The sequence below is a fragment of the Varanus komodoensis genome, unplaced genomic scaffold (assembly GCF_004798865.1).
Source record: "Varanus komodoensis strain SLA01 unplaced genomic scaffold, ASM479886v1 scaffold22, whole genome shotgun sequence".
Classification (NCBI taxonomy): Eukaryota; Metazoa; Chordata; class Lepidosauria; order Squamata; family Varanidae; genus Varanus; species Varanus komodoensis.
In genome coordinates this window covers 19,867,247-19,891,066 of record NW_025335606.1, presented here as the reverse complement: position 1 = coordinate 19,891,066, position 23,820 = coordinate 19,867,247, and the positions used below count along the sequence as shown (strand labels likewise).

The window sequence follows — 23,820 nt, the reverse complement described above, 5'->3', positions numbered from 1 at the left end:
TAGAAATATAATAATAATAAAAATAATAATTTCTCTCTTGGCACAGATCACTGTGCAGGCCAATCAGAATTCTTTCTATACCAAAACCTGGTCCAAACCCTGACTGAAATGGATCTATAAGGGGCATTCAATGCATTCTCAGTATCGGATTGATTTGCTATTGATGTGAGTAATTTAATTATTTCATTAACTAATGACACTATCTGAGGGTATACATGCAAAATTTCAAATAAGTGTGATCATTAATTCCCTAGTAATCCTCAGTGAAAGACGACCATGATGACTGACGTGACAATGTTGAAGAAAATCGAGCACTGCGCTGTGATTAAGTTCCTTACAAAACAAGGAAAAAGTCGAAAAATCATTCACAAAGAGATGGTGGCCGTTTACCAGGACTCTGCACCTTCATTATCTACTGTTCAAAAGTGGTCCAGTGAATTTAAAAGGGGCAGAGAAAGCACTGAAGATTACCCTCGCTCGGACGGGCCGGTTACTGCCACTACGAAAGAAAATGTGAAAAAAATTGAGCAACTTGTGTTGGAAGATGCCCGAATAAAAATCAAAATGTTAGCAGAGATGACAAACCTATCCGTTGGTACCATATTTACTATTTTTCATGACCATCTTAACCTTCCAAAGGTCTGTGCAAGATGGGTGCCATGAATGCTCTTGGCGCCTCAGAAACAAGTGCGAGTCAAGTGCTGTCGGGAGATTTTAGAGCTCTGTGGGGAAGATCCATCGAGTACTTTCAACCGGATTGTTAGTGGAGATGAAACTTGGGTTCATCACTATGACCCTGAAAGTAAGCAGGAGTCCATGCAGTGGCATAAAAAAGGTGCTGACCCTCTGAAGAAATTCAAAGTTACTCCATCAGCCAGAAAAATCATGGCCACAGTGTTTTGGGACTCAAAGGGAATTTTATTGATCGAGTACATGAAAAAAGGTGAAACCATAAACGCAGCATCTTACGCAACCACTCTGCGTAATTTAAGAGAAGCAATTAAAGAAAAAAGGTGGGGAAAACCGACTGCAGGTGTGTTGCTTCTTCACGACAATGTGCCCGTTCACATGGCGCATGTTTCGAAGGCTGCTGTGCAAGACTGTGGTTTCGAAGAAATAAACCACCCACCCTATAGCCCAGACCTGGCCCCCAGAGACTACTACCTATTCCCGAATTTAAAAAAAAGATCTTCATGGAAAGCAATTTTCCGACGATGAAGAGCTCAAGGCGGCAATTAATGCACATTTTTTAGACAAGGAGGCAGGGCATTTTTTACAGAGAATTGAAAAGTTAATTTCTAGATGTAGTAAGTGTATTGAAGTTATGGGGAATTACATTGAAAAATAAAAATTATTTCAATTTATTATTCCTTTTTCTTCATGCTGATACCGAGAATACATTGAACGCCCCTTGTAGATAATCAGTCTCATTCAAGAGGCGGTAGAGCTGGTTGTCCAGGGCCCTTGCTCTGGAAGGAACATTTGCCACCAGCCTAAAATTATTAAGAACTTCTGGGTCCAGAGAAGGATTCTTCAGGAATGGTCTCCCTACCACCTCTTTAAGGCAGCATGGTACAACTCCCTGTTGTAAAGAGGCACTGATCACCTCCATGGCCCAATGCCTGTTCCACCCCCGCTAGCTTTTATAAGCCAAGAGGGGCAAGGGTCCAATGTGGCTGGGTAAACCTGTCCAAGCAAGTTTTGAAGTCTACATGAAGGCTGAAGGTGCCAAATCCAGAATTGTCTTTAAGCCTTGGATTACTTCCAAGATGGTCTCAGAACTGCCCTGGGATAATATTCCACTCCACTCATGTTTCAGATTAGACCATGGGTCCTCAAGCTACCGCCTGTGGGCTGGATTTGGCCCGCCATGCCCATTTATCCGGCCCGCCTCAGGGGTTTTGGACTCACCACGCCCATGCTCACCACCACCTGCCTCGCTTGCGCAGACATTTTGGACTCGCTCAAAGAAAACGATCTCTGAGTGAGCAAGCCCCCACCTCGCCGTGCACGCCTGCCCCCTCACTGGCCCGCACATGCCGCCAGCACCACCTTGCCAGCCCACGCCCACTGCCAGCACCTTTCAACTGGCCCCCTGTTGCAAAAGTTTTAGGACCCCTGGATTAGACCCTCTGCAGCTCACCACCACAGTGTGAAGTGATTCCCTACCATAATGTGAAGTTATGTGGAGAGTCTATCAAGATCACTAGGGCTTAGTATGCTCTTGGTGAGGATCACTTGAAGATGTGCAAAGTTCATAGGACCCACATATTTGGAACTGATGCTTTGAAGCAAAACTGAATGTCCAGCAGATTCTGCTAAATTCAAATGACTTTATAGATACTGAACAGGACAGAAGGAAGTATGGGGCTGTTGCAACCATTGCTGTTCTAAGAAGGAAAAGATTTCCACCTCATCTGATAATGGCAGTCAAGAATATGTGCAAGTCATGAATGCACAACCTTTGCACCCCAAAGGTTCCATCTGTCAGATGCAAGCTTTTACACACACAAACACACACACACACACACACTAAAAGGGGATGGCACACAACCTCTCCCATCCCCCATCACCCCCCCCCCCCACACTTTTTAAAAAAGCTACTCTGAGCCACTCTCACAAGGGTCTAGGGTTCCTGCCATAGAAATCCTGTTACTAGACTAGTGATGGGCAACTCATGGCCCTTCAAATGTTTTGGCCTGCAACTCAAGCCATCCCTTGCCACTGGCTGTGGTGGCTAGGGCTATCAGGAGTTGTAAGCCAAACATCTGAAAGCCCAAAAATTCTTTACTCATTGGAGCATTTTAGTTCTCCATGAGTGAAGGAAGGCAGTCTCCTTACCCAGTCATGGAAACATGGCTTCACCAATGCTGGCTGGCCTCCTGCAGTTGGAGGGAAAAGATACAGCGCAGTACCAGAGGTGGGGGTCTTATTCACTCTCGGCTACTCCCTGGCACAGCTTTTTGAACTTAGTCCCCTCACACCTGCCCAGCATTATCTAGTTTTATTCAAAACTATTTTTTTAGGTCATGTCCTACTTGTTCTCGCCCTGCATATGACAAATGAGCTATGCAGGTGTGCAAAAATTAGCATCAGGCTCCACACTTAATTTCAATTTTCATTTGCAAAAAAAAGCCAAGCTTTTAGGCTTTAAGTGTGAATGTGCGTGACCATGCCAAATGAAATTCAAATACTCAGGAGTATCTCGGGAGTGGTAAAATGGGAGGACTTCTGCATGCTGGATAGCTCTTTGACCCTCAAGATGAGCAGAAGAAAGTAATGTGCAAAATATGCAAATATATGCAAAGTTCATGATTTGTGTAATTTTGATAAGTAGAAAAACTCAGGTAGTCTTGGCGCATCCATGAACGGGGAAATTGGCTTGCTCTGTCTGGTTCTGTACTGTCAGTGCTGGTTGGCAGCTGAGCTTAAGGTCTCAAGCAAAGATGGGTTGACACCTGGCCCCCTGTTCTTTTTAATGGAGGTGCTGGGTACTGAACTTGGGACCTTCCCCAAGGAAGCAGGATGCACTGCCACAGAGCTGCAGCACCTTTTAATTTAATACATTCCTAAGAAATGGTAACCACTGAAGTCAAGAGAGGGAAGCAAGGTGCCCAGCTCTGGAGTAACAGAAAACCTGCTTGGCCATCTCTGCACATTTTCTCTATTCTCCTCAGCATCTTTCTACAAACTCTGAAGAAGCGAAGCGAAGCGAAGAGAAGAGGTCTGACACACTGGAGATGCTAGATTTTGGTACATTAGGATGTAACCACAGAAATGCAGGATCCAACGGTCTGAGCTAGCATGCCTAAGGGCAAGGATAGGCAACCCACAGTGCCCCTTTCAGCTCTATAAAGAACCGTCAAAGGACAGGACAAATGTGCTATAGTCAAATGTATAGCACAGCAGGTGGAACAACCTTCACATGGTGAAATCGTTAAACACACAGCGGAAGTCAACCATGTGCTGTGTGTTTATATTAAATGAGGGAAGGAAACCATGCCTCAGCTGGTGTGATGGAAAGTAGACAGAAAGCTTAATCATACAGAATGAAGCATAGAAAAGCCTTAAGTTGTAACAGATGGAAAAGACCAGTCACTGTCCTGTGATCCTTTGGAGAACAAGATGGCTGGTAACACAGCACTCAGCCTGCTCTGCCTGGTACATTGGTTAAAAACAAAAGAAAACAAAAAAATCACAAAAGGTTTACACTGTGCTCATTTTATTCCTGAGCAAAGCTCCTAGCATGCATGGACAATCCACTTAAAAAGCATCCCTCTCTTTCAGTCTTAAAAGCAGATGAATTCACAGCAAGAGCTCACGATCTAGAGAAGAGCCGTTCAGCAGAGTACATGTAATGCAACAACTTAGTGCACTGCTGTTTAGTTTTATCATTGCCAGCCAAACGGGAAAGAGCTGGATATTGCAGACATACACCTCTCAAGGTGTTAAGCCCCTGACAGGCATCTGACAGGTAAGTTTAGCCATCTGCAGTTCAAGAGAACTTGCTGCTAACCGTTTGGGTCAAAGAGAATGAGTGCACTCCCCTATGTGAGAGAAGGGAATGCTAGCACAGTTGCTGTAACAGAGGCAATAAGTGGGAAGATGCAGACCAAGGAGGGGGCACCATCTAATGAAAGCAGCAGCTCCCAGCGATATGGAGAACTTGATGAATGAGTTCTCTTCCCGACATAGCATAAGGCAAGGCAGCCACACCTAATCCAGATAGTTTATACTACAGCTCCCATCATCCCTGACCACTAGCCATGCTGGGTGGGGGACATGGAACTTGTAGTCAAAAATACCTTGAAGGCGTCAGGTTTGGGAAGGCTGGTGTAAAGTGATCTTAGGACACCCAGGAGCTAATTATTGGACTAGAGCTGCATCCTTCAAGGCTGCTGAAGGAAGATAAAGGCAGGGAGGGACTTACATATTCAACAAGCAGCTCCTTTCTCTGCAGTGCTACTGTCAACATCACATCAACTGTCCATAATGTGCCATCTGACCAGCATCGTGCAATGGTGTCTACTAGCCACAATCCTACTAGTCTACCATGGGTGCTGGGGCTTAGCACAGAGCTATTTCCAAAGAGTGTGAACCCCTTTGTAAAGGAGAAGCCAAGGTCTCTGGCCTTACCTACAAAATGAGAGAGATGCAGAGTGCCATCGCTGATTTTTGTTGCTGGGGGACACACTGCACTCCAAAGTATGCACAACTGGCATTGCTTCTCAAATACCTCCTTCTAGCTGCTACTCAGCAAGTGTTGACAGAAAAGAAACATTGGGGAGAGGAAGAAGATGCTCCTTTTCACACTCCTCACCCACCCACCTCAGAAAGCAGTAAGAATGAGGCCAAGTAAAACCCTTGCTTGACTCACCCCTTCCAAAAGTACCCAGGTCTCCCCCTGCCTTGGCCGAGCTGCAGTCACTGAATTGTGATGCTAAGGATTCAAAGTCTTCCTCACCAGATTTAATCTTCTGGATGTAGCCTGTGGATGACAGAGAATAATTCTAAGGTTAGTGAGAGGAAGCTGAAAACTGGAAAGCCATAGACAGACAGAGGACATTTTCAGCTATGCACATACCTAAGGCAACTTATATGTCACTGAGACACTTAGCTGATGTCAGCTATACCACTTCAGCCTGCTGGGAAAGATTCCTTTCTCCCATACCACACAAATCCATCCTCATAGAAAACTAGATGTCAGAGAGTCTTGTAACTAAGACTTCTAACACGCTAGTTCTCGATATGTAGGGTTTATTTTTCCCTAAGGGAAAGGAGTGTGGGCTGCCTGTGCAAATTAGAACCTGAGAAGATGAGGATTCTAAGGCATGCAGGAAACCTATTTGAATAGAAAGGTTTCCCTTGCTGCCAAAGTTTAGTCCCAACACATGAAGGCTGCAGGAAATGTGATGGAGTCCTAAGGGAGAGATGCAGCCAATGAACTTACAGAAACAAAGACTCAAAGGGGACTCCCAGGTCCTCTAGTCTGCCCCTGGCTCCAGCTGGCTCTGCTCATGTAATCCCCAACATCACCATCATATGAAGGTAATTCATATGAAGCCTAGACTTCTGTAACACGCTTTACGTGGGGCTTCCCCTGAAGACGGTCCGAACACTTCAATTGGTGCAAAATAGAGCTGCCAGGTTGCTGACGGGGATGGGGCGTTATGCTCACATGACGCCAGTCCTCCGTCAGCTTCACTGGCTTCCCATTGAAGCCCGGGCCCAATTCAAGGTGTTGGTTATGACCTATAAAGCCCTAAACGGCTTGGGTCCTGGCTACCTGAACGAGCGCTTATGTCCATATATGCCCGACCGCCCTTTGAGATCTGCGGGAGTCCCTTCTCCGGGAACCCTCCATGAAAGAAATTAGGAGAGTAAGTACTCGGAGGAGGGCTTTCTCTGCAGTGGCACCCAACCTATGGAATTCACTCCCCAAAGAGGTCCGCCTGGCACCGTCGTTACTGGTTTTTCGGCGCCAGGTAAAGACCTTTTTATTTAAACATCATTTTAATTGTTAAAAAATATGATCTGGCCAGGGCAACTTCCTCTTCCTTCTCTTTCCTCCTCCTATATTCTTTATTTACTTATTTTATACTGTTAATTTTAATTTTATATTATTGTATCTCAGTGCATTTTTTGTATTTCTGTATTTATTGGTAATTTATTATGTTCTATTGTATTTCAATGTATCTTATTGTGTTGTAAGCCGCCCCGAGGCTTCGGCAAGGGGCGGCATAGAAATGTAATAACAACAACAACAACAACAACAACAACTGCATGGACGATGTTTTAATGGGATTTTAAAACATTTAAAAATAGGATTTTAGGCAGCATATAAATGTTTTAAACAAACAAACACTGGTGCTTTCCAGTTAAAGTAGGCACTGCTGATTGGGTTGTACATGTACGAAATGAGTTTGGGCAGTTTGTCATGCTTTAAGTTGCTTTTAGATTACATTTGGTATGATTTGCATTGATAAGATCCCTTTTTGAGTTTGATCTCCTCTGGTGTTTTCACTCAGTTTTGCTCATGCTTTCTGCTGCTTTCTGCTACTTTTAGATTTTCTTTGTATCAGCAAGGAACTTGCTGCTTTGGGTCTTATCCATGTCCATTTTCCATTTTTCCTCCCTGTGAACTGCACTGGAAAAGCAGTTTTCTCGCAGAATGAAGAGTAGTTTTTCAAGAAACTACTCAAGAATCTCTCCATTGTCTGTGCTGTTTTCTGGACAGTATGGTGCTCATGCATTGTACCAAAATTTATCTCACCCATTGGAAAGATTCTCTCTTACCCCATGATCCCATTTACTAACAAGGGAGAGAGATGGCTGCTTTATTCATTACCATGCCCTCCTTTAATTTCTCCACTATGGGTTCCAGCAGGGCCATCAACCACAATGGTCTGGGAGAGGTTGTGCCCATTCCTAAAATCGTCTTGACAATCATAAACACTCCAATGTTATGTACTCTTTTTTGCTGTCAGCCAAGTCTAGCAACTGCAAGGGCTTCAACCCTGCCCTGACTTTACTTCAGATTAAAATGATGAGGGTGTGAGATTGGCAGGCTGCTGTGGTGTAGGCATGCTGCTCATCAGAAGCACCACCACATACTTTGGGTTATGGTGCAAATAATGAAGAATTGAGGCCCTGGTTTACTGCTAAGCTGCATATTTTGACCTACCTTTCACTCACCAAGGACTTAGGAGAGTTGAGAAGACTGGTATGGTGGAGAGAGGTGGTGGCATTTGTACACACAAGCAATGAAGGTAAGGAAAGACTAGCTGTTACTGGGCTAAATTATTGGTGTGCCTGATGCTGGTATTCTGGTTGTAGTATCATAAGACAGAAATCACACTAGAATCATGCTGGCCTTGTCTGGACAGAGTGTCTTCCCAGAAAAGGTTGTCAAATCTACAAAGAAAAGTTCCTCTGGAGACTTCATATTTTTCTGGTATGTATAGGCTTGTTTCTAATTAAACCCCAGGATGCATGATAAAACTAATTTGTCCTGTGGTAAACACCTAAATAGGGCTTCAGGCTTGTAAACAGAGCCTTAGGGAAAGTAAAAAAGAAAAAGCCATAAACCATTTTTCTTTTACATTCATGTATATTTACGTCAGCCACATTTAGGAATTCAGTTCAACACCCCACCACCCACAAAAAAAAAAAAAACCAAACCCTTCTGTGCCTGGTTGCCTGCAACAAATTCTTACTCAGCTCAACTGACCAGGTAAGTGGCTATTTACAATCCTGAATAAACGCCATGAAAATCTTAAACACCCAGAAGCCATTTGACAACTTCCAACTCTCACAGTGGTGTTTAATAATAAAAAAGCAATACCAGAGTTAAACTTCTCTAAACAAAAACGTGAAAGGCAATGATGATATGCCTGTCAAACTGATGCTCCCCAAGGGATGTATTTAAATAATTCTGGGCTATAATTATGTTCATCAGGTACGGTACGTCTGTTCATAGAAATTCAATGAGACTCAGCTGTTTGATGTAGCTAAGGTGGGCATTCATGCAATAAATTCTTTAGTGGAATTTTTGTTGTTGATGATGCTCTTAATTTCACCTGCTCATTTTTAGGGAGATAATAACAGACTGCTTTCTCCAAGTCAACAGTATCAATCTTTTTTTTTTTTTTTGTTATACCCTTATTGAGCCAAAGTGCACACTGCCAGTTTTAAATAATTAGATGCAAGCGCCTATGACCTTTACAGCAAATGGTGTTTATCAAGGACAGATGGAGGTGCTGACAGAAAATAGATTCCCCCTCCTCCACCCTTCCTGAGCATGGCATTTCATACCTGGGAGAATAAAAAACAAAACAAAAAGCCCAATGATAATAAAAGTGACGAATGAATGAATTCCTAACAGGTTTTATCAACCCCACAGCAGGATAGTTAGATGAAATAAGTTTTAATCACACCTTTCCCTCTGTCCTTAAGGTGACACAGAAGATTGCTCTAACACAAAAAATTATCCGATAGCAAAAGGACTTGTGTCTCTGAGGCTATCAAACCGGTAGTTTAATACATTTTAAACATCACTTGAATATAAGAATTACATCTGGATCTCATACAAAACAAGATTAAAATGTCTCTTGCTATAAGCTTATCAGATGATGGAGACCTTCCATTACTGCACCTAGCGATACCTTTTCATTTACTTGGTCTTCTATCTAGGAAAGATAACATACAGAGAAAACCTGATATCGGAACTTCTAATTGAAGATGTAGTTCTGGGACATCAGTTGGCAGATAAGCATTCTCGTGGTCTGCATTCACATTAAACTTTTAAACCACCTCAAGATACCAAGGTTTTCACAGTATGAAAGGAAACCATGATAAAATGTTCTTCCTGTATGGCAGACCACCATTTTCTATACTCAGGCATATGGTAGCTGCAAAGAGCCTGGGCATATTTTAGATATTATTTGGGCTTTCTGATCTTTTTGGTTGCCATGTTGGCCATTTTAAACATTAAATTCCATTGTCTTTGTCTAAGGGTAGCGTCTGTGGAATCCCATCTCTAACTTAGAAAGTAAAATGTAGTTTCCACTCTGTCCTTTATTACAACAAACACAAAAAACTAGAAAGCATCCATCAGCACAACTGCCAAAAAGAGAGTCTATAGCCCAAGATGTTGATAGGTTAATACTGAGGCCAATGCTTTTCAGATGAAAAGATCTTCAGGGGCTATTTACAGATAACTGATTTCATTAACACTTTTTTGATCTATGGCACTTGTGCAAGATCATTTGGCTCAACCAAAATCCATAGCCATAAAGCAATCTAATGCCCTTGGTGCTCAATGCACACAACTCCCTGAACTGGGAAGAATTCATGCATCCAATGCAGAGCACAAGTTGTATTCCTTCCACCCTGCACTTCATCTAGATTGCCATTTCTCTCCATCTACATAAAGCACTGTTGTATTGAGGAGGAAGGAAGGAAACTGGGGCACCATTCAAATAAGGTGTAAACTGTTGTCCCAGCCTCCTTCCCTCCTCCCATTATGGTTTTTTTTCTTCCTCTTGAAGGCCTATTTCATACCTCAGAGAGGCAGTCAGAGTGGTTCTTCCTATGCCAGATGCAAGCAGGGATGGGGCAGGGATGAAGCATCTGAAGTCCCAGCTCTGAGGTCACAGGACCCTAGAGCTCAGGCTCCAAGCAGTCTATTAGCTTCCCATGCAATGTCAGGAGTTCACAGATTTGCTCCTTAAATCAGTGAAGCATCTCATATAACTAACCTAGAAAAAATAGCAGATTTTGAACAAGTTTTCAACACATTAGCAATATATACATATTTATAGCCTAAAAATGCTTGCAGAGATCTCTGCAAAGATGGCTCAAATGTAGCAGCAACAGTAACTTATGAAGAGAAAGCAAAAAAAAAAAAAAAGTTGGATCCGATCATTCTTAATTGACTCTTTCAATCACCCCAGCCATATGCCTGTTATATTATGTTCTTTCTCCATAAAATGATTCACTATTACAGATGTGGGACAGAGGAGTCATCCAAACATAGAATCATAGTATTGGAAGGAGCCATTTAGGCCATCAGGCCTAACCTCCTGCTCATTCTGTCATCAAGTACCATCAGCTCTATTCAGCAAGTCCAGCGATGTTGGATGATGAGAGCTGTAACTCAGAAACAACTGTAGGGCCACAAGTTACCCACCCCTATACTATTAGATTACCCAGGTTGTACCTCAGTGTGTGTACATTAATACTGCAAAAATGTTCACCTATTTGCCTTTCAAAGAAGCTTCTAATTGGCCAAAGCAGAGTAGTAGGGGGGCAATCTTTGCCTACCAGTCCTCCCACCCTGCATTTTCTGCTACAAGGATTTTTTGTTTGTCTAGCTGGAGTAGTTTGGAGAAGGAGGCTGGAGATATTGCAGGACAGTGCCTATCCCAGTCTTTCTGGTCTCTTCAACTTTCTGTCCACCTAAATGTCCTCTTTTCACCTTCTCAAGGGTGACTGTTCCAACTTCAGAGAGCAGCTTGTGTGGTTCATTCCATGATAGCTGTGTGGAGCAGAACTCTGAATCTCCATGCCAAGACTGGAGCGCTATCTCTGATCGAGGTCACAGCCCTCAAAATCAGTCACTTTATACTTCTGGAAAACAGTGACAGCCCTAGTAAAATAAAGAAACATTATCCCTAAATTCCTTGTGGCCATACATCTTATATTTCTAGTTCTTTTACAATATATTATTCCAACAGTGGGCAACTTTACAAAGAAAGTTCACATTGTATTAGGCAGCAGAGCAAGTCAGTCAGAAAAATGTTTTATTTAAAATATTTTGGGATTATTTTAAAATTTATTAATTATTAATCATAGTTATATTCCACCCCTTTTCCTCTTGTGAAGCACACAAGGAGCCATGGTCCTCCTCTTTTCCATTTTATCCTCACAACAACCCTGTGAGGTAAGTTAGCTTGACAGTCATTGACTGGCCCAAGGCAAACTATTGCGCCCTGGATCTCCCGAGTCCTAGTTCAGCATTCTAACCACTTTACTATACTGGCTTCTCTATGTACTATATATTTCACTGGTTTATTGGCTATGTTTTTAGATATTCCAATGTTAATTTATTCATTACAGTGGCATGATTGCAGTGTGAAATGCAATTTTGTGGTTGAAACACATGGAGCTGTCTACTAGAAGTACAGTGGCTCACGAACTTAATCTGTTCCAGGACTCTGGTCGGGACCCAAATTGGTCATGAGCCAAGTTAAATTTCCCCATAAGGTTCAATGTAAATAAGGTTAATCTGTTCTGTAACTATTTTTTTAAATCAGAAAAATGTGAAGCAAAGTGACAAAGAACAACAAAGATCGCGGCCATCTCCCCCTACCCTGAGCACAAGCGCGGTGATCTCCCCGCCCCTCCCCCAGCATGACTGCAATTGCGCCCGTCATCTCTGCACGCACCCGTCATCCCGACGCGCTGGCGGGGGGGGAAACAGGTGCGATCGTGGGTGCACTGGGTGGGGGGGAGACAGGCGCAAATGCGGGCGGCTGTTGGGGGAGAGACGGGTGTGAACACGGGCACGCTCAGAGAGGGAGACAGGAGCAATCATCCTGGGGGGTGGAGATGGCCGAGATCGTGATTGCGCTTGTGCAGGAAAGACAGGTACAATCACGGGCATGCTCCTGCAAGAAAGACTGGTGCGATCTCAGCCATCTCCCTTCCCATCCCCAGCACGATCGCAGCCATCTCTCCACTTGGGGAGATGGGGAGATGGCCGCGATCACGGTCAGCACCCAATGTGGAGTTTGCAACCTGATTCAAAATTTTTATGAAATTCTAGTTAGCCAGACTACCATGAAGAGATGGCAATTGCTATGTTTCCTGGACTCTGCAGCAGGCTAAAATTTAAGAGTACCTAAGAGGCTTCATTAGCATGGCGGATGAGAAACTTCTCTTAAAAAGCTCCCCTAACTGGCTTTTCACAAGAGATGGGTGACAACCCTTCCCCCACCTCAAACATGTTCCCTATGGAAGTATTCAGTTAATTGAGATTTCATCAGTAAATTATTTATATTTATATCACATATATTTTTCCTGCAAATAACACAAGCTACCTTACATATTTTTCCTCTCTGTTTTATCCTCAAAATAATCCTGAGAGCCAATGGCTGCACTGTTTGGTGGCCTGATATCCTCTTAAGTGTTGATAGCCCTAGAAGAAATGGTGCTAGTTTTGCACCCACACTAGTTTAAAATGGCAGATGAAAGCTAAGGATGATGTATCCTCATTGGTTCTCATTTTGCTAAGCTCCAAGGGCCTATCCTGTACCATAGAAGTTCCTAAAACCAATCTATCCCCATATATAGTAGCACTTCGGAAATAGGAACCTAGGGAGATACCTTATATAGTAGTCATCTGAGCCACCTTTCTACAGCACTGACTATACAATCCACACACAGTCATTTACAATCCACAAAGTCATTTACCCTCCCATAAACCCAACCCCTGATAAGCTACAAAGTTAACTGAGGGTAGGATAAGGCATGCTCACACTCTGAAAGATAACAGTTCTTCTTTTGCATATACTGCAAAAATACCTATCGTGAAAATAATCTAAGGATACACATGCTTACTCTAAACTATAGACTTAAAAGAAAAGCTTTAACATATCATATAATGTATCAGGAGGTTGAGGCCCCATCAGTGAGGGTGTTCAAAGATAGACTGGACATGCACATGGTGGGCATGTCGTGAGCGGAGCTAGATGGCCTGGGAGGCTCCTACCGACTTGCTCTGTTTCTATGTTTCTATGCAGCAAATGTTCCGAAGCTAACAGCCTGATCTACAAGCCAGGCTGCTTGCACAGTATGATTCAGTGCCTTGTATAGCTTACTTCATGTATCTCCATGTCTGGGGAAAATGGAGATGCAAATTTGCTGAATTTGCATAGTCTGTGAAGATTGCAGAATTCAGTTTGTTTCACAGAATTCAGAGGCTCAGTTCTGTTCTTCTGAGCACACAGCCCCGTTAGATTCCACAGGCTGTTTGCTGGTGCACCCATGTCCTACTTGTAGTATTTCCACAAAAGGTTGATTAGCCACTGTATGAACAGAATGCTGCAGACAGACCTTTGCCTGATCCAGCAAAGCATTTCTTATGTCCTTGTTATGAAAGGAAAACTTCTTAATGTGGCTTTGGCATTACCAAGTAAGTGGTATCTCCTGGATCCTAATCCTGAGGTCTGGTAGAAAATCCATAATACCTGGTCTACTCTGTTTGATCTCAACAGAGGATTCTGCACCCAAAGGTTTAATTTTTAAAAAGGCAACCTACAATGTAATGGACCTGACAGACAATAATAGATCCATTCAGAAGAGATGTGCAGGCTTTAACAAATATCAGACTGATTTTAATGCAGGCTCTGTGTAATACATTCACACTGGATTTTTATCCTGAAGTTTGATTTGAAGCCTATATTTTGTCATCAATGTTTATCTATACTGGTTAAAAGCAGCAGTGCCAGCTGAATACGACTGCACTTTTGGCTTGCAGATTTTGGAAACATCCTAAGCAAATCAAATCATCATGAGAGGCTACTCTTAACCATTTGCAGGGCCAACACAGACATGGACAAATAGCTCAATGTCATATTGCAAGTAGCATAGTCATGCGTACAGATGCTGTGCACACTTTTTTAAGTCTACTTGTGGTATGCCATTAGGAAAAAGTGATGTTCTCAAGATGCAAGCTTTCTATCTGCACAGGAAGTCTAAGCAAGATATGTAGTTATCACCACCTCCTCCCAACAAGATGTAGAGTTAAACTATTTCACAGTGGCTGTGTGGAGGATGGGGGGAGAATGAAGGAGGCCATGTTAAAAACACCAAAGCAAAATGTTCATAACTGAATTACACACATCAAGATGATTTTCCCCAAGAGCTGAGCCTAGTTTTTCCATGTTCCAATGTCAAACCAGCAATCCATAATGCACCCAACTGCAGAAAACCATCTGCTGCCTTTGGGAAGGTGTGTGAATGACATAGAATTGATACACAGATAAACTGCAGCATTTTGGTTCATCGTATACTCATGATGTGATCCTACAGATCACAATAGGATCACATAATGAGTATACAATTATGACCAAAATTATGAGTTAAATACAAATCAGGTGGATTTCTTTCATTTTTAGACTATTGGTTCTACCAATGTGGTTAAAATATTTTGTTCTATAGACTGGAAGTGCGGGAGAATACCTTTTATCAGACAAAAACAAAGATTATTTGCAGATGCCTCTTGTATTCTGATGCCTTCCAGATATTTTGGTCTTCCAGCCCTATCATCATGGTCTGGAATATTTGGAGCCCCAAGTATCCAGAACACACCTAGTTCAGGAAGACCGATCTGCAATGTACAAAGCTATTTATTAGACAATCACAGAGCAGAGGCAGAAGACAAGCTTTCTATGTAGAAGGTTTCAAGTTTCATCCCTGGCACCTACAATTAAAAGGATCACAGAAAGCAAGGCTGAGAAAGGAAATACTTCTGACTGAGATGCTGGGAGGAATTATTGCCAGCCACAGAAGACAACATTGAACTAAATGCTCTGTTTCAGTGTAAGGCAGTTCTAGATATTTACAGGAATGGGGTTTAACAGGATTTCTAGACTTTAGAGCAGTTGTCAGGCAAGGTGAATCAATGCCCTGGGTATTTGCATTCAAGTGAGCTGATCCTCAGGAAGAAAATGCATCACTGATTATACTCAGGGCATTAATTCTGAAAACTTACCAGAATTTTTTAATATGATACTCAATAATAGAGAGTATAGCAGCTTTAATGGCACAGCAGTAACTGCAGTCAATGAGAAAGAAAAGTAAAGCTTGGTAGGATAAACTATTTGGGCTCATTAGCTACTGCAGCTACTGGTTGCCAAGTAGATGCAGATCCAGAATTTCCTTTAAAAAATCAGACCAACCGACCTGCTCAGATTCCAAGTAGGAGGCTATACTGAATTTTTTCTCTCCATTAATACTTCTCGGTACCTGCACCTTATTCCCCACTTTCCAGTTACTCAGGAAAATGAAGATCATGAGGCTGCATATTAATAATTATATATTCCCCTTCAAAAAGCAAATGCAGAGATTTGCCCAGAGGATTTTATGAAGAAAAGCCTTCATAGGATACCGGGGGGTGGGGGCACTAAAAAACTTGAGAATCTCATTGTGAAGTAGGGAAAAGTTGCCACCCTCTTTCCTTGACAGCTCTGTTTGACATTTGTGAAGTGGATGCAAAGTAACAAAATAACCAATGGGCACTTCTCTTGGACAATATTCAGGGCTGGCAGCTACTGAACTTTGACAGCAGGTACTACCTAAAATATTGCCCAGGCAATGGCTACCAATTCAGCTCTTCAGAAATGTGCACTTGCACAACTAGAGAAAACTATACCTCCCAAATAAAAATATATTCATACACTTTCATTTGTGATTGTTTGGTGTGTGAGGAGGATGGCAGGGACAGAAGGAAAAAAGTCACAGTGAGACCAAAGTAACTCATGATCAGAACAGGAAAAGGAAACAATGGAGCTTCAGAAGCCAAATTATTTGGTTTACCTCCGGAGGATCAAGAAAGGAAAATGAGGAGACTACCAACAATGAGCTTGATTGTTTGCAGGTAAGTTTGAGTTATGCCACAAACAACCCAAACTCTGTAGGTTATTCACAGGGTGTGTTTCTGGATCGTGCAAACTCACTCACTGCATTCATGGCCACTAAGTCTCCGCTTTCTGGCTGCTGGGTGAAAAACTGTGCACTCCTCAATGTTGCAGATTTTTCTGGAAACTTCTCAACTGGAAAAATTTCCAGTGCAAATTAAGCTAAACTGCATAGGAACAATTACATCAGAAAATGTTCAGACTGCACTGGGAAATCTAAACACAAGTCAAATAATAATATAGCTTTAAAATGTTGATTTTTTCACCCCAATGCATCACAAGTATTTGATTTTAAATACCTGAAAGTAAAAATTTAAGCACACTTAATGTGATTGAAATGCTATATTATTTAGTTCTTTTTTATTGTCAAACTTGTAAAAAATTAAAGACAATAACATAATTCATTTACATCGTTTAAGTGAAAGAAACAAAGATACTGAAAAGTTAATACACTAGCTCACCATTCCCTAATCTACTGCCCTTCTGATATTTTGGATTACAATTTCTAGCATTCTTCATTTGGTACGGGTACTAAAATTTTCTTCAGGCATCCTATCTGGACATGCTGGGAATTGTAGTCCAGCATATCTGGAGAGCACAAGGCAGAGGAAGGTTTGCATTAATTAATTTTAGCAATCCAAATTGTGCATGATATGCTGACACTCATCTAATTCAATGAGTTCAATTCTCTTCCATGAGAATACATGCATTTATCTTACCAGATGACAGGTACACATCTATCTTTTCTTTTTTTAAAAAAGGGCTTTTTAAAAGATTCTCAGAATCAGAAGTGCATACGTGCTTTTCAGCTGCCCCACACCAAAGGCATTCAAGCTCTCATAAGCAGAGCCTGTACAAAATAGGTAAAACAATTAGGGTATAATCCAGCCAAAGTTTTCCACATATTTCCATGAAAATTAAGAATGTACTTAACTCTCTACCTCTAAGATCAGCAGGACAACAAATGTGCTTCTTTCTTCAGCTGGATTACATCCAAAGAAGGGTTACTATAAAAAAATCCACCTGTCTCTCCTGCAAGCTAGGGTGGGAGGGGTGGATCAGGGATGAACAGCTGTTAACAAGGCAATCACACTACTAACCCAAATGCTCTGGCATCAAGCCCTCCCTCTGTACCTGCAACATATGCAACTTGGGCTGGAATCTCCTAGAAATGCCAGAAAGCCATGACTCTCAGTCTAGCCAGAAGAATGTCCTTCACCTGAAGTCACATCACACCCACATGAGATGCAGCCACTCTCCATGTTCTAATTATACCCTCTGCCAACAGCCATTTCAAGCCTTCAGTTACCACCCCGCCCCCAAAGCCCTTTGCAATTTAGAAGCAACAGATGGCCTTTTTCCATCCTTTGAAGTCTGTCAGGGCTTCCCACCTCCAAAAGCATATCCCGCTTTTATATCCCACTTTTTTCCCATCTTGTAAGGAACCCAAGGTGGCTTGCATAGCTCCATTTTATTCTCATAAGACCCTGCAAAGGAGGTTTGGCTGAGAGTGAGTGACTGTCCCAAGGCACCTAGTGCAGACACTGTTTGAATTCTGGAAGTATTTGGATGCCTCCCTTACTGAGAGGAGTGAGCACAAGAAATATAGCTATGTGATTAGATGCAGGACAGAGGAGATGTGCTCAGGACCCTGCACCCTACACTGGATTCTGAAAATTTGCCCTCAGTTCTGCATTATAAAGACAGGTAACAAGACAAGATTGCTATATTTTTAAAAAATGCTTTTAAGGGTCAAGATGCCAAGGAAGCCACTTATCTTCACAGAATCCAATGGAAACAACTTAAAATTCTCTTAAGACAGAGGGACACAGTCAATTCTAAATGACACTGCCATCACCCCAATCACAAAGGGATGTTACTGGTTGTGAATACTGGGGCGGATGAAAAAGACATGCAGCCAGGAACTATAGAATGGGGCAATTTGAATCTGCCACCGGTGAACCATAGGAACGTGAGCTCCAAGTGAAAGCAGTCTTGTTCCTTAGTTGACCCAGAAGTTCAAATTCCAAAGTGAGAAAACTTTCCAGCATCTAGCAACAGCCCATTCTATGCTTGCCATATTTCTTCCTAGTTCCTCCTCTAAGCAACCCTGCCAGTTCTCCTCAGACACACCAATGCAACTTGGATAGAAAAGCATGTAGAAGGGCCTATCTCCTGGCAATGTGCCATCTTGCATGAAAGCCACAGATTGTGTCCCAGGACCAGAAAGAGAAGATGCTTCAAGAGACCATGCTGCACCAAATCTGGAATTAAAGAATCCAGGGTTATTTGACCTGCAAAGAACAGCACTGATGCTGTCACTACTGCTATTCAAAGAGAAAAATCAGAGCTATTCAGCAATCCATGGGTCCAAATTTAGACACAATTTTCAGTTCCCCAAAAGCCTGATGCAGTTTTCATTCACATTTTTACATGGTCAAACATATTAAAAAATCAAGTTAGGTATCAATAGTCTGTTACCTAGCTAGCAATACAAGGTACTATGAATGCTAGAAAACATGGAAATTAGAGGACAGACATAGGATTCCAAAGCACTAATATTAGTTTTCTACTTGCCTATACTGGCTTTTTGGATTCTTCCAACCCTATCAGGGGTTTAACCTGACCACTGTCAAGTACGAAAAACAGAAGTCTAGTGTTTCCAGTAGAACTTGTTTAGTATTTTAAAACTAGTTTAATCAGATGTCTGCAGAAGCCAAGAATGGTTCAGCAGCGTGCACCGCACCAGGTTTCATATGGAAGGTAATACAGGCCTGCAATATCTTTTTCTCCCATGTAACTACCCACAATTAAGTTGTCCTCCTGCCTCCCACCCACCAGCAAAATTAATATTCAATATAAAGGAAAATGTGTTAAAGAACATTGGTTTTGGATTCAATACAAATTTTATTTTCAATATAAAAATACATTTTTACAAAGAAAACACAAACCCACCCCTTGGGTGGCTTTACAAAATAAAGTGCTAAAAAGTGGAATGACAGAAATGAGTTGAAATACAGCAACTGACATTTCAGTCACCAAACCATTTGACAGTGATTTGAGATTTTACCCAACCAATTGTGCTACAAGTGAGTCCACTCATACCCTCAACTCCAAGTTCATTCATGATACTACCGTGTTTCCCCAAAAGTAAGATCTAACCAGAAAATAAGTCCTAGCATGATTTTTCAGGATGCACATAATATAAGCCCTACCCCAAAAATAAACCCCAATTAAGATCATCAGCCAGACAGACAGGGAAACATGGTAGTACGTCCGTTGCAACACACGATATACGTATTGAATTATAAAATAATAATATTAATATAAAATTAAATATAAATAAATAATATTATTAACATTAATACTTAAAATAAATGATAATATACATTACAATTAAGTATTTGCAAGTACCGAAGCGGGCACCTTTGGATGAGAGGTAAATGCCTATGTAAACAGAAGAACAAGAGACTTATTGCTGAATGATCAATCAGAGTACAGATACAACGCACGAATAAGGTCAATACGGTGTGTGTTGTAATGGATGTACTTAATGCATGGATGCAAAATGCAAGATGGGTACAAAAAGAAAGAGCTACTCCATCAAGTACAAGAAAGGAATTGTGGAGGACTCTCAGAGCAAGAATCTTATTTCTTAAGAAAAAATAAGACATCACCTGAAAAGAAGCCCTAATGCATCTTTTGGAGCAAACATTAATATAAGACCTGGTCTTATTTTTGGGGAAACACGGCAATAAGTCAGCATCCCCTCCCTCTTTGCTGAACTAAGACTTAAAATGAAGTCTGGCATCCTCAGCAATGGGTGTCCATTTACAGAGCTCTAGAAACTCTAGAACAATGGTTTTCAACCACCGGTCCATGGACTAGTGCTGGTCTGCAGATTTCCTGCCGGTCCATGGGGGGCGCACATCCCACTCACCACAGACTGGCGTGGGGTCTGGCTGTGCTCCACTACTTCCTCATTTGGCATCGCATTTGCAGGGGGTGTGCCGGTGCCACAAGGGTGGGGAGCAGGGAAGGGACAGACAGCCCAATGGGAGCCACACTACATCAATTTCATTATTTTGTTCTTTTGTTGGCATTTTTTGTTGCTTGGTTTCTGGTTGTTTGGGAATTTTCATTTTTTTGGTATTGTGTTTGGAAACTAATACACAGAATACTGTATTATGTGTACGGTACTTTTGTTTCTGACTCAACAGTCCCAGAGTTGGTTTTCCTGATTTCACTGGTCCCCAGCTGTAAAAAGGTTGAAAACCAATGCTCTAGACCATGAGAAGAAAATGGGGCTTTCCCCCTCTCCAACCAAGTATCTGTTGAAAGTTCTGCAGAAGTTTCGACATAGCCCTGCCTGCTTCTAGCAGATTGCACCCACAGTGCAATACTCAGACTACAGCATCAGAGGGAGTGAAGCTATCAGTTGCTGTATGGATAGAGGAGTAGGGGGAGGATCAAATACGGTGTATTGGGCAGTATTCCCCAACTTATACCGCCTATTCCTCATCTAGCTAAAGTGAAGGCTCCTTTACTAGCCTTTCATACTTTAACATTATGCTTCATAATAAGTTTAGGGAGTAAGCATACAAGCAGCAATGAGATGGTCAACTGTTCCTGGCCAATGCTCCTACAGACAGGGTTGGATATTTCCCATATGACTCACCATATACAAAAAAGACACCAGGGAAAAGAGCTCATACCTAGGATCCCTCCCTCAAATATGCTAAATTTTAGACACAAAGAATTGTGTATGTATTTTTTTCATTTGGAGAACACAAGGGAAGAGTTATTGAAATCTTCCCCATCTGGAGTATGAAATGCTGCAGCTCAGGAGTGGGTTTTATTGCCTCATCTGGTATATGCAGGAAATTGGTCTTAAAACCCTAGATATTTACTTAGAAGCCTAACTGGTGCCATCTCTACAAGAACCACTGTTTATGCTTCGGACTAAATGCTGCCTACATCTGATGCCCCTAGCCCCATATTATGCAAATACACTCATTCTGCATAATATCACCCAGCAGCGCTTCAGACATTTTGCAGCTTCTGAAGTGCTTGTCAAGGGGCAATGGTTGAGGTAACCAATTGGCAAAGGGTAGGCATGCATTAACAGTCAAATGAAGCTAGGACAGATCTCTATGGAGGCTTTGAATGGGCAGCTTTTCACAGGCACTGCACATTTCCAAATGTATAAGCACAATCCTAAGGATGAAGGATGTTAAAATAATGAGATACAAGGCATTTAGGAATCCAAGTTCTCTGCCATTTACTAGAATCTGTATATTTTATGCATAGGAAAATTGGTAGGAAAACAGATGGCTCCAATAGGCAACTGAAATACTCAGCTCAAGAAGGATGAAGAGTGAGGCAACAGGTTTCTTTTTCTACAGGCTGATGGGCTCCACCAGAAATATGAAAGGAAACCACTGCATGGAGTGCTAGATTGTCTGATGTGGAAAGGAGGGCTTCAATGCATTAAGCTCTCACTTTCCTTTGCTTTTACTTGCCATTAATTAGTTCCAGGGCCTCCTCCTTGCTCCGGGTGATCTTATCCTCCCTCCATGATGAGGGTCTCCTAGACTGATTATGTTTCACCAAGAGATGAGCACATCGCACTTTTGTCGGCTCCCCTTGTCCGTTCTTGCTGTTCCCAGTGGGGCGCTCCCACTGGCTGGCATTTGTGATGTGGTTGAAATAATAAACACGTCCTGCCAAAATAAAAAGATTAAGATTTTTAGTTGTAAGGCAGAGTAGGTCCTTATGAGGTCAGCTCTGTCCTAAGAGAATTCTCTATGACCCCCTCTTTCCCACCATGCTATTTAAGTCTCAGTCTATCTTCCTAACATTTTGCCCACTCCCACTCTTCCCCTCCAGAAACACCAGACTGCTGTATTTCTTCTTGACCCTCACACCTCCAACAAAATCAAGAGCAACTACCTCCCAAAACTAGGCAAGCAAGATGAGCACGCCTAAGACAGAATAATGTAGTCCCAATGTGTTTCAATCAGTGTTCCTGTCTACATTGCCATGCAAAGTACCTCAGGCAGAAAAGAAAGCTGTACAGCACTTTATCAACCTGATATAATCAACCTGGTCTAATTTCTTGGGGAGAAAGTCAAGTCTGTGAACAATCTCTTAAGACAGCATGGACACAGCTACATTTGATGCAGAATTCTACACAGCTGGAGAAAAATGGTTTCAGCAGCCAGCCATTATTATAGTGAATATGACAAAGAACACTGATCACCAGTAGCTTTAGACTAACTACTAGCAAATTAAGGCAACTCTGTCTCCTCATTCACTTCACACATTTCTTTAAAAAACTGCTACAAATTCTTAGGATAAATCAAAGGATTAAAAAAAGAAAAGAAATAGGTTAATTTTCTCTTCCATACTGTAGTTATTACAATCAAGATAGGTTTTTGTTTGTTTTGTATAAAGTCCAAAACCATTTCTTTTAATTTTAAATGTCAATTTTAATTAAAATAAAACAAACTCTAAAACCAACATTTACAATCTCTCAAAGTGAATCCATGACCCTCCACAGAACACAGTTAAAACCTGTTTTTTTAAAGCAAAAAAGCTATGGAAGTAAATAACTGATAAGATTTTCAATTAAACACAATGGGACTAATTTGAAAGGAAATGTGTTTAGAATTGGACAGCAAGTCTTTAGGGTAAGTATATATTATTCTGGGAATGTGGGAACCATCAGATCTTACAGGGATCATGAAGAGGCCACCCTGTATTTCACCAGGATTATCCAGTGAGCCCAAATGGGCAATCTCATACCCATTTCCCCATGAAAATGTATAAGCCATCTTTGAATTTCAAACTAGGAGAAAGCAAAAGAATAAAGGAAGAAATACATGAATTTTAAAACCACCAATTAAAAGCAAAACAAAAACATAACACTATCCCAATTTTATTGAAACAAACATTGCCTGAATAAATCTTGCCTAAAAAGTTAAGTTATAGGCTGCACATAACTAGGACAGGTTACCAACTGGACAGTCATATTCTGGACCAGCTGAAGTTCCCAAACCATCTCTAAATGCAGCCCCATTCAAAACACATCACAGTAGCTTATGATCTTTAACAACCCAAGCTCTGCAGTGTGTTCCATTCTATGTTCCACATGTATAAGACTCTGCCAGCCAAACTGCATGAACACTGACCTTCCATCTCAGGGGAAAACTGTTCTGCTATAACTACCAACCCTTGGTCTTAAATGGTTCTGAGCACTTCATTTTCAGTATCTTGCTGAGTGTCTTTTCAAATGGATAAAAAGACATTCATTACTTGAACCATTCCTCATGTTCCCAAACAAATATAATGCCATAATCAAAATGGCATGTGGTATACATCATGAAAATATCTGGATAACATCTTAGGTAGCACAAAGTCCATTTAGTTACAAATCTATGTTTTGTTATTTAGAATCTTCTGAACAAAGATGCACACATGGATCACAAAATGGAAAGCTTTATATAAAATTACAGATTCAAACTATTCTCCCCTCCAGGTTTGTTTGGGGGTTTTTTTGTATGCATGTAGTAATTTAAATCAAGCTATGTCGTCAACTGTGTGGTATTTTATACAT

The 23,820-nt window shown here is 41.6% G+C and overlaps 1 protein-coding gene across 2 annotated transcripts in view; it reads right to left on the bottom strand.

The window, feature by feature from the left end:
- Nucleotides 1–23,820, bottom strand: part of PIN1 (peptidylprolyl cis/trans isomerase, NIMA-interacting 1) — a 46,826-nt gene that overhangs the window by 11,491 nt on the left and 11,515 nt on the right. For both annotated transcript variants that reach the window (XM_044431231.1, XM_044431232.1), the window contains exons 2-3: nt 21,725–21,925; nt 5,378–5,488 (exon numbers count right to left, since the gene is read on the bottom strand). In XM_044431231.1, the coding sequence (XP_044287166.1) occupies nt 5,378–5,488; nt 21,725–21,925 (312 nt within the window). The remainder of the gene's footprint in view (nt 1–5,377; nt 5,489–21,724; nt 21,926–23,820) is intronic.